At 42.1% G+C, this 12,118-nt stretch overlaps 1 protein-coding gene across 5 annotated transcripts in view; it reads left to right on the forward strand.

The window, feature by feature from the left end:
- HIVEP1 (HIVEP zinc finger 1) overlaps positions 1-5,781 on the forward strand; it is a 144,411-nt gene extending 138,630 nt beyond the window's left edge. For all 5 annotated transcript variants that reach the window (XM_059399444.1, XM_059399440.1, XM_059399442.1 and 2 more), the window contains 2 exons: positions 1,685-2,196; positions 4,009-5,781. In XM_059399444.1, coding sequence (XP_059255427.1) covers positions 1,685-2,196; positions 4,009-5,190 — 1,694 coding nt within the window. In that variant the 3' untranslated portion in view covers positions 5,191-5,781. The remainder of the gene's footprint in view (positions 1-1,684; positions 2,197-4,008) is intronic.
- Positions 5,782-12,118: the final 6,337 nt, after the last annotated feature.

Here is a 12,118-nt window from a genome sequence, read left to right on the forward strand (position 1 = left end):
CTTCAGTTTTAGAATTTCAAACATCAGATAGGATTGCAGAAAGGTATCTGTGAGGCAGGAGGCACAGCAATTACCCAGAAACCACCCATTCCATCTCTAGCATGGGCACCTGGTGGGGATTCAGCAAATCAGTGTTATTTTATAGCAAAACAGCAGAACCCCTCAGGCAAAAAGCAAATGAAAATCATATTTTAAAGTAGCCTACATGCATATGTTTTTGTTCTTGAATGTTTTAATTCTAAAAGTAACATATACTTGAGATAAACAACTTAAAAATTCTAACCCATTCCGTCTTTTTGAAATAATCACCCTCAGATGTTTTGGTGTCCATCCCTTAAGACATTTCTCTGAGAACTTATCTTTGTCATATACAAGGAGTAGTAAAATAAATCAAGATGCAGATCATTTGCTATATGCAGGAAATAAACCTCTTCAAAATACATGTGTAAAATCAGATGTTAAGAAGTATGTAAATGAAGAATGTTTCAGAGCTAAGTTGAACACAATGTGATGTCTTTATTATGGCTCATGACAAAAAATTAGGGTGGACGTTTTGCATTCATCTTTCTCCTATATTTTTTTTTTGAAGTTTATTAGCTTTCTAAGGGAAAGCACCTTTAATTTTGTAAGATTTTTGAGCAGTTAGAGTTCTAAATCCAGTTCCACATGAGCTTATGAGAATTTTAAAACCATTTGAAACAGGACCTTCTTGAATATTCTTTGTTAAACACAGTCCCACATGAGGATATGAAGCTGATATGAATGGCTTTTAGTTAACGTTCCTCTTCGTGTGAGGAGTTGAATTATCATAATGAAAAAATGATGGGAAAATTTAGCACCTCTCTTAGTAAAAAAGAAAATAAAAAGTAGATGTCTTAAATATTAAAGAATATTACTACCCAGAGGACAATGGAAACATATCTAAAATACTATTCACATATTAATGCAAATATTTAATATAATTATTAAATAAAATTATTTCACTTACTAATACAAATGGCCTCAGGTTTTTGTGTTTGTTTTTATTTTAATTTGTCCAATAAAAGGGAAATACAAAGTAGTAAGAAAGAGCTCAGGAAGAATTGTGTTGAACTCTCAGTTTTGGGTTTTTTTGTTTTTTTTTTAAGATTTTATTTATTTATTTGAGAGAGAAACAGTGAGAAAGAACATGAGCGAGGAGAAGGTCAGAGAGAGAAGCAGACTCCCCGTGGAGCTGGGAGCCCAATGCGGGACTCTATCCCGGAACTCCGGGATCATGACCTGAGCCGAAGGCAGTCGTCCAACCAACTGAGCCACCCAGGCGTCCCAAACTCTCAGTTTTTTAAATATCTTTCAGTCTTCTTTAATAGTTAAGGCCTTTATTTCTGATTTTCTTGTTATAACTGCCCTTGCCTGTCTACTCTTCCGGAGGTCCATTTCACATTCTGCATCCCTAACAAGTGTCCTGGCCATTCCACTCTCTGTCAGCACCTCCCCTCTCTGATTCCTGGACTGACTGACCTATTCTTCCCCTCACCACTCTCCTCACCTAACCTGTTGGCTTTTTGTGTGTAGAGCCCTCATTTGTTCTATTCCTCACAGCATTGCTAAGCTTATAATAATAATAATAACAACAACAATAAAAGGTTGCACTTGTCCACATGCAAAACATTCTATAACATAGTCCCTTGGTTGTTTTTATTAGATGAAAAGCCAAGATTTGGTTTCGAGCGGTCTGGGTATGACCTTGAAGAATCAGATGGCCCAGATGAGGATGATAATGAAAACGAAGATGACGACGAAGACAGTCAGGCCGAATCTGTCTTGTCAGCAGCTCCCTCTGTTACCGCCAGCCCGCAGCACCTTCCATCTAGAAGTAGCCTCCAGGACTCTGGGAGTGTGGAGGAGGACATCAGGATTGCTGACTGCTTCTCTGGGGTGCACACTGACCCGATGGACGTTCTGCCCAGAGCCTTGCCCACCAAGATGACTGTGCTAAGCACAGTGCAGTCAGACCATAGCAGGAATACAGAGTCCCCGGCAAAGACCAGGCAGCATGGTACAAAAGACGGAGAAGAACCAACGACTCCTGTAGACTCTTCTCAGTCACCCGACACTGCGCCCAGATCCCCATGTCACCAGATGTCTGTAGACTACCCAGATTCAGAAGTAATTCTGGGAGGTTCTGTGGCTGGAAAGACTATCACTTTAACACAGGTAAATACTTTGTTGTTGGTTTCCTTTCGTTTAACCTGTTAAATAGGGGGATCCTAATGGCTTGAGAAAATAATGGACTTAAATTATTTACTTCCGGCTAAATCACTTTGTTTAGCCTTAACTTTTTGTTTTATTTAAGGGTAAAGGAAATTTGTGTCTTTTGGTTTCTTGCTAGGTATTCTAGTCAGAGTTCACATATTGTCATCATAAATCTGTAAAAGGACCAAATGGATCTTGAAAATCAATTCATTGAAAAAATATGTATGTGCCCTTAGGAACATGAACCTTGGGACCTCGTTGTCCCCGTGCTTACCCTGAGTTCTTTTTCCACTGGCATTGATGTGATGTATTTACACTAAATTATCCATTTTGTACTTTTTCCCCATTGGCAAGACAGCTACCAGATTTTGTGGCAAAGTTGGTGTGACCCAAATAATGTACCAAGAAGTTCACTTTGCTTGAATGATCGAAGTGCCGTGGCACTTTAGAGAGCTTCCTGCCAGAAAACCAGCTCAAGGCCAGACACAGGCCTACAGAAACACAACCTACATGTGCTGTGAACAAGTCTCTGCTTTTACCCCTGGCGTGGCTCATGAGGAATATTTAAGTCTGTGACGAGTATAGTCATCTCCCTGACACTTGTCTTGCCTCACGTATGGATTGACGATGGTCATAGGATGTATTTTGAAACGGGGCAGATTCTGGTTTGGGAGGAAACCCTGGAGAAAAATATACTCTCTGCAAGCTTGGCTTTCTAGAGACTATTCCTAAATTAATATAGTTTAACTTTATTGCACTAATACTTAAGTCCTATTTGATATTTAAGTTAGCATATACATTATTGTAACTCTGTAATGTAGATATTATCAAGAAAAAGCTAATATTTAGGTGATAGTCTCGTTCGGGAGGGAGATTGGCAAGATTTGTTCCTTTTCGACTTCCAGATTTGGCCACCTGTGCTCTCATCTTCTCTAGCCTAAAATGACTGACACACCTCGCAGTGCCTAGAAATCTGGTTTTCAGTAGACATTTCGTAAGTTTATGAATGAAGGAATGAAGGAACGAAGGAATAAATAAACTGCAGATTTTTTTTTGAAGTTAATGACAACCAGTCTTCCAGTTGATTTTCCCTTAGAGTTGACATTGATAGCCAGCTAGTGTCACAATTTCTCACTAACTCCTAATCTCTAAAATAGGGTAGAGCTGGTAGTGCCGTCAATAACAACCACCACAACAGAAGTAGAACAACAGTAGTGTAATTACGGCTATGCCGCAAGGTTAACTTTCCTATAAATGAAACGATACCCAGGAAATTTGATTGAAAACTGCAAAGTTGGGCGCCTGGGTGGCTCAGTGGGTTAAGCTGCTGCCTTCAGCTCAGGTCATGATCTCAGGGTCCTGGGATCGAGTCCCGCATCGGGCTCTCTGCTCAGCAGGGAGCCTGCTTCCCTCTCTCTCTCTCTCTGCCTGCCTCTCCATCTACTTGTGATTTCTCTCTGTCAAATAAATAAATAAAATCTTTAAAAAAAAAAAAAAATATTATAAAAAAAAAAAAAAAAAGAAAACTGCAAAGTAATATACAAAATGTGTTGCTGTTATTGGTACTCAAGATTAAAGATGTAATAGATTTTTTTTAGTTGGCAGTTTATTTATTTATTTTTTTAAATGTAAACATCCTTTTCAGCAAGCTTGTAATTTTTATACAAATATACATGCTTCCGCCTGGTTAGGAAGAATAGATTTGATGCCAGCAATTTAGCTCCGTGACCGAGAAAGCCATGCTCTAAAAGGGTTTTGTGTCCTGCCTTTCAGAGCGCAGCATCTGTAAGACTTCCTCCTCCTGCGGCGGAGCGCTGCCCTCAGACAGCAGCGGGGGTTCCTTTGGGGGCCTCGCCTCAGCCTGACGCTCCAGAACAGAAGCAGCAAGTGACCCTCCAGCCCCCGGCAGGCCTGCCCTCCCCCCAGACTCATCTGTTCAGCCACCTTCCTTTGCATTCTCAGCAGCAGTCCAGGACACCCTATAATATGGTTCCAGTTGGGGGGATCCACGTGGTACCTGCCGGCCTCACGTACTCCACGTTTGTGCCCATCCAAGCTGGGCCAATGCAGCTGACGATCCCAGCCGTCAATGTCATTCACAGGACTGTGGGCGCTCCCGGGGACTCGGCCACGGAGGCTTCGGGCACCACCCACGCCGCGGGAGTGGCGGAATTAAGCGGCGTCGTGCCATGTATCCCCATTGGCCAAATCCGAGTGCCGGGCCTGCCGAACCTCAGCACCCCGGGCCTGCAGCCGCTGCCGTCCCTGAGCATGGAGACCGTCAACATCTTGGGCCTCACCAACACGAACGTGGCCCCTCAAGTGCACCCGCCGGGGCTCGCCCTCAACGCCGTGGGGCTGCAGGTTCTGACCGCAAACCCTTCCTCGCAAAGCAGCCCCAGCCCCCAAGCGCACATTCCAGGCCTCCAGATCTTGAACATCGCGCTGCCTACCTTAATCCCCTCGGTGGGGCAAGTGGCCGCCGTGGACACGCCGGGCGCCCCCGAAATGCCGCCCACCCACAGCAGAGCGCGGGAGGCGCCGCCCAAGCCCGCCCCGGCAGCCGGCGCCCACCAAGGCGGCGGGACCACGTCTCCTCAGGGGTCTCCTCAGGTCCAGCGGGCAAATGCAAAAAAAGTTCCAGACCCCTCTGCCCCCACAAGAGACCCGGCCAGGCCCGATGGCTCGGGTAAAGCAGACACAGGGAAGGCCGCCTCTGTGAATCATGTGAAGCCCCAGCCTGAGCTCGCGCGGGTGCAGGGCGAAGTGGCCTGTGCCGCCGAGCCTCCTCCACAGGTGCGTCCTGAAGCCTTCCCGGAGCCCCCCCGCCGGCCCACCCTCTCTCCGGACAGAGCGGCGCCCAGGCCCGCAGCACCGCCCCGGAGGCAGGCCGCCGCCCAGTTCAGCGACGTGAGTAGTGACGACGATGAGGACAGGCTTGTGATAGCGACCTAGGGGCTCTTTATTGGGGGTGGGGGGGCGGGTTGGTTTGGTTTGGTTTTTTGGTGTTTTTTTTGTTTTTTTGTTTTTTTATATAACACTTAAAGGTTTCTTTGAAAACCCTCCTTTCCTTAAAGCACATTTTTCTGACATAAACTCATGACTAATCTTTGTGCAATCATGAACTTTTGACCAATAATTGTTGTTTTGTGTCCGCTCCAGCCATTTTTGTACATGTTGTATAGACACTTGTGCCTTTTAGGAGTTTATGTTTAGAAGCTGTACAGATTGTTGAATATCTATATACATAAAATATATATTATATATGTATATGAAAACCAGGTAGTTATTTGTGTTTAGAAAAAAGAAAAAAACCTGTCAAATAAATCAAATGATTAAATTATATGTTGCATTGTTAAATATAAATTTTTATGGCTGTGGGGCAGAGTTTCTGTGTATAAATTAGTCTGTAAACTCCATATTTATTGTATTCATATTAGTCTTTGAAAATGGGTCTGTCCTTCTTGTGTAAGACAGTAACTTTACACTTCAGACAGATTTTCTGTGTCATGAAATGTTTCAGTAAAATATTGTTTACTGACTTTACCATTGCTTAAGTTGTGCCTTCTTTATATACCCATAGTCAGTAATCTGTATTCAGAAAAGAGCCACCCAGCACATTCTTTCCACACTTACACCCACCCTTATTTTGGAAAAACGTGTGAAACTTGGGGAAGCCCATATGACTGAGAGGCTTACGTTACTTATTTTTGAGAACTCATTTTATAGGTATTAACTTCCAACAGATTCAGTACTCATGAACACCTGCAAATAGGTAGAGCATATAGCCTGGAATGGGCAAAGTTCCTAAATGCGGTTGTGACAATTTCTGGTAAACATAAAATAACTTAAAAACAATTGGATGGGAGTGCCTGGGTGGCTCAGTGGGTTAAGCCTCTGCCTTTGGCTCAGGTCAGGATCTCAGGGTCCTGGGATTGAGCCCCACATCAGGCTCTCTGCTCAGCAGGGAACCTGCTTCCGCCTCTCTCTCTGCCTGCTGCTCTGCCTACTTGTGAACGCTCGCTCTCTCAAATAAATAAATAAAATCTTAAAAAACCAACAACAACAATTGGATGAGGCCCGTGAACCCAGTCTCTCGGGCTCCGCCGCCAGGTCTGTTCATTACCCACTGGCTCTTTCCCTCCTAGGAAGTCCTACTGATGATGCTCAGAGAACTCTCTGGCCAAACGCACAATGCGGAGGGTCCAAGATTGACAGAGCCAAACTCAGACTTATAAATTACTCACGTGACTCTCTTTAGAAATGATTATTTCCTGCCCTGTAAGGCTTAACCACCCTTCCTCGTTCAGAAAACATTCACAGTTCCCATTGCAGTGATTTGCATTATTACTTAAGCATTACACATGCTAGATTGTGAGAAAGCGTTTTAATATTGAAACTGAATATGTAGCATATCATTAAGGCAATGTATTCAGATTTTTTAAAGCACTCCTTCATGGGGATACCAAGGGTGTGAGCTGGAGAGACAACAGACTACTGGGGGAAGTACTGGAGACCTGCTGTTGGCCAGTCCCTGCTTTCTGTGACTTTGGGAAAGGCACCTGCCATCTTAGCCTGCGTGCCCTGAGCCTAAATTATGATCTCTAGTATGCAGTCTAGCCCCAGCAGGCTTAGATGGGTCTGTGATGCTTTTGATGCGTGTTTGAATTTTTATTTACACTTACTGACAGATTAACAATTACCAAAAATACAAAAAAAAAAAAAAAGTTTTCTAAGATAGATTGGAAAAGAATTCTAGAAACTTATTTATAAGAATTGCATTGCTCCGTCAATATAGTTGTTGAAAATGAGGTCCATTATCTGTCAGATTTCTCAAAATTCATGTTTTAACTTTATGTCATGCTTCCTATTATACTTTCTGTTGCACTTTGCCTAACATTTTAAAGCAGTATAGCAAACATTCTAGAATCATATTTTAGGTATGTACAACTTCTCTAAACTCAAAAGTTTTAATGCTCAGAATTTGGTAATTGGTTGGTTGTTGTTGTTTGTTTTTTTAGTTTGTATGGATAGAATTTTCTTAATTTGAAAATGTTTCTACATTTAACCAAATACCAAATGTTCTGATGTATTTGGATGCTCCCTTGAGAATTTCATAATGCTGTATTACTTCTTTAGGTTCTTTTGTAGTCTTGACTTTTCAAGATTCATTAAATTATACACATACCTTTAAAATTAGTGACTTTAATACTTCAAGATGACATTCAAATAGTTGGCTAACGTTTGAAATATGCAGCTAAGTGAGAAACCCAAGTCTGGGCCATTATATTTTGAAATAGTCACATAAAACATTAGGGAATAATTCTGAAAACTTTCTGCAAAGTCATTTTTTCCCACAGAGCACTGTTATTCTTTTATTTTTTCAGTGTTCCAAGATTCATTGTTTGTACACCACACGAGCACTGTTATTCTTAAATATAAGTGACTTTCAAATAATGCAATCCAGAGAGCTGGTGAGCCTACATCTGACTTTTAATCTCTTGTACTGAAAGACCCAGGTCACTAGAAAACTAGAGCACAATGACCATAGCAAACCCCTGTGATAAGTTCTTAGCCAAACAGGTGAAAAGCATGATGTGATAAAATTTCAGTATCTCCTTGTAGGAACCCACTGCAATGTCACTCTCAGAAGTATTGAAAATAGCTAAGGAACCAAAAGTCTGGTTGGTATCTGACTGGCTAAGTCAGTAAGGTGTGCAACTCAATCTCAGTGTCTCAAGTTCAAGCCCCATATTGGGTGTAGAGATTACTTTTTAAAAAATTAATAAAGCTTATCTAATAAAACTTCTGAAGAAAAAAAAGCTCATCTTTCTAGTTCTTAAAGGTTGGTAAATCTGTGTTATGAAAATGTGTGGCGTTAACCTAAGTTAGTGGCATTCAAGTAATCTGTTTTCATTCCCCAAACTTTAGGCTACAATGGTACTTAATTTTTTTCAGAATGATAATTAACTGATAATATTTCACAAAGAGATTTTGTCTCTTTTTTTTTTTTCATAATACAGCCATGACTTTCATTTCGTGGGAGCAGCATAAATAACACTCATATTAGTTAATCTCTTATCTGAATTTTAAATGATAGGGCTTAACAAGGCTTATGGAGCGGTTCATTATTTTTGTTGGAAGACTGTCAAGGTATTTCTTGATGCATATATCAAAATATAACATCGGTGCTTTTCCTTACTTTTAAGCTTATGTTTTGAGATCAAGTGTAAGCAACACCAAAAGGTGACTTATCACAAAAGGTGATATTAAATCTAAGACAAGAACCTTCTTCTAAACTGTTTTTCCCATGACTTTGAGTTAACTATTTAATATTCAGTGAAGATATATATGGTATTATATATAATACAATAGTTTATATATAGTATTTTGTAGTATTTATATTTATAGTATTTTAATGACCCTGACTCTCTGCCATCATTTTTTTTAAAAAAGAGAACAAATTTAAAGCAAAAAATGGTAAAATACTTTTCTCTACACATTTTAGAATCTGAAAGTCATGAGGCTCTTACCTATATCGGGGTCATCTAGAACCTTGCATATATAAGGTTCTGTGGAAGGAACCGCAGACATCAGAGTTAAAGCAGAGATAGAACCTACTGGAGGATGTAACCTGTCTCCTGAACCAGGCTCAGGCCTGAAGCAGACTCAGGCACCCCAAATCCAACATTTATTTTAAGTACCAACCAACTCCAATACAAGGCAAGGTACAAAAGAAATTAGAAGGCACACTTTCTACCCCAAAGGAGCATGCCTGCCTAAGACTTAGGCCATATAAACTAGAGAACAATACTAGACCACACACGTCTTAGGAACCACAGACTTGAAACATTTTGGAGGTAGGAAGTTATTATCTTAAGTAATTAAAGAACGATTTGCGTATGTTGAGGACCGCTGTATTTTGAAGGAGGAGTTGGATTTGGGACTTTCGAATAGAGATAATGCTAAGCAATAGAACAGAAATAGCTGAGATGATTATGTTACTTAAAAACTATGCCTGGGTAGGGGATGCCTCGGTGTCTTAGTCCACTGAGCATCAGATTCTTGGTTTCAGCTCAGGTCATGATCTCAAGGTCATGAGATGGAGCCCCACATCAGGCTCCAGACGTAGGGTGAAGTTGGCTAAAGTTTCTCCCTCTCCTGCCCCTACACGCACTCGAACTCTCTCTCTCATAAATAAATAAAATCTTTTAAAAAAATAATGTGCCTGGGAAGCCATCTAAGTGGAAGAGAAGATTCACAAGGGCTTTCAACAAATATTTATTTAGTACCAACAATATAGAGATCACTTGGGAGTTCCAAATTTAATGCAATTAGGTGTCTACCCTCTCGGTGCTTAAGTTCTGGTAGAAGAGTAAGTGTAAGACACAGTATCTCAAGAGGCATAAGAGTGGAACAGTAGTTCCCCTTTATTGGTGGTTTCGCTTTCTGTGGTTATAGTTGCCTGCGGTCAACCTTGGTGGAGGCAGGTGTCTCCCCGGCCCCTCTTCAGCAGGCAATTAGTAGCCTAACACTTCGCCACAGTGCCCGTGTCACTCATCCCACATCATCTCAACACACATCGTCACGGGAAGGGTGAATATGCCACAGTAAGTTAAGAGAAAAGAGACCACATTCAAGTAACTTGTACTATAGTACATTATAATTGTTCTAAGTTAAGTGTTACTGTTGGGGCGCCTGAGTGACTCAGTCAGGTAAGCATCTGTCTTTGGCTCAGAACAGGATCCCCGGGTCCTGGGATCAAGCCCCGCGTTGTGCTCCCTGCTCAGAAGAGAGTCAGCTTCTCCCTCTCCTGCTGCTGCTTTCCCTCCCCTTGCTTGTGCCCTCTTTTTCCTCTATCTCTCTCAGATAAAATCTTTTTTAAAAAGTTACTGTTGATCTTTTATGGTGCCTCATTTATACATTAAATTTTATCATAGATATCTATGTATTGGAAAAAAACAGCAAATAGATGGTTTGGTACTGTCTGTGGTTTCGCACATCCACTGTTTTGGGGAAGGGTCTTGGAACATATCCCCACAGATAAGGAGGCTACTGGACAACCAGGAACAGTAGTGCAACTAAGGGGGAGCTGCTGGTGAAATTGATCAGGGAATGCTTTGTGAAGCACGTGACATTTAAGCTTGGCCTTGAAGGGACTTCACTAAGCAGAAGCAGTTGAAGGGAAGGACATTATGGACAGAGGACGTGGAGGGCAACCAGTATTTATCCCTGCTATGTGTTGTTGGTAATCTCAGACCTAGTCAGGGGTTATCCTCCCACTTTATAGACAAGCAGGCTGCCTCTTTCATTGTTTTGAATCTTCTTCATGCTGCAGCAGGAACCAGTATTTGGATGTAGGATTGCATGACAACAGTGTTGCACAGAAGCAAAGGTGCAGGAATCAGGAAGAAGGATCAAGATGAAGGGAGCAGACAATGTTTTAGTGGTTTAGCAAGCACCTGACATAGCCATGGTGATACTGTGGGAACAGGGACAGAATTGAAGGTGATTAGAAGTGTGTGGGCTGGGGTGCCTGGGAGGCTCCGTGCGTGGGTTAAGCATCTGCCTTCGGCTCAGGTCATGATCCCAGGGTCCTGGGATTGAGCCCAGCATCAGGCTCCCTGCTCAGCGGGGAGTCTACTTCTCTCCCTCTGCTGTTCCCCCTGCTTATGCTCTCTCTCTCTGTGTCAAATAAATAAATAAAAACCTTAAAAAAAAAAAAAAAGTGTGTGGACTCCTCATGTGACGGGGCACTCACGGGCTCAGAGTCATTCATGCGGGGAAAGAAGTGCCATTTCTTTAATGGGAGAATAATTTAGGGGAGGAGCGGGCAATAACAGGCCAGAGAAGTGAGGAGGAAAAGGAAATAATACAGGGAGCGTGGAAAGCAGACACACTTGATCCATTACTGAGCTGGCCACAGTATTTCTTCTTAATTGGTGGACTCAATAAAATTACAGGAGACATTTATTGACCATGCAAACAGATGAAGATCAATGTGCAAGAAGATTGGGCCAGCTGGAAAGATGGGCTGGATCTAAGACACAACAGGGAAAATTAAACTATACTAAAAATGTAGCAGTTTCATTTATACAAAGTTCAATATGTGCCATTCTTATCCACCTCCCCCAAAAAAGCATTGTCTTGGGGATATTAGAAATACATCAGTTAGACCCGCATGCAAAAATCACCAGGCTCTGTTCTCTCGTGGACCGAATGCCACCGGAGTATTCTGTGACTTCTGGACCCCAGGCCTGAGCAATATAGAAACAAATGAGCACATTTTGGAGGCCATCAGGCTCTGGAAGGCCAAGCCTTGGGTAGGGCCTTGGTGAGAGGACCGCAGGCAGGAGCACCAGGACAGTTCATCATGATGGGGAAGAAAGCACTGCAGGAGAGTCACAGCAGCAGAAATAATACAGAGGGATCATAATGAATAATAATAATAATAATAATAATAAAGAAAATAACCATAAAGTTATCTTTCCAGTAGGGAAGAGAGAGTTTGGGGATTATGAAAAAAAAAGCAGACCATTGTGATGGAAATGCCACGTCTCCATTAACTTTTGTGTAAAACCAGGATGGGAATTCATGGCTCTCAAACTAAAACTCACATTTGCATAATAACCAGACATAGAAGAATATATCTTCAGGGAAGACTGCAATATTAAAAATTCTACTGTTTCACCAATCCTTTAAGATCTATCCGCAACCAGCCTGGGGAGAGCCTGCCAAACCGTTCTCCCCTCCACTTTGTTCTGAAGCGAGTTCTACAAGAACACCACTTCCGAGCGCGTGAGTGCTGGGGACAGTGTCTGCTCTGGGAATGTGCCGTTGAGCTGAGAAGAGGCCCAGAAACTAGAACCAGTGGCCCCAGCCA

This window comes from Mustela nigripes, chromosome 5 (assembly GCF_022355385.1).
Source record: "Mustela nigripes isolate SB6536 chromosome 5, MUSNIG.SB6536, whole genome shotgun sequence".
NCBI classification, from domain to species: domain Eukaryota; kingdom Metazoa; phylum Chordata; class Mammalia; order Carnivora; family Mustelidae; genus Mustela; species Mustela nigripes.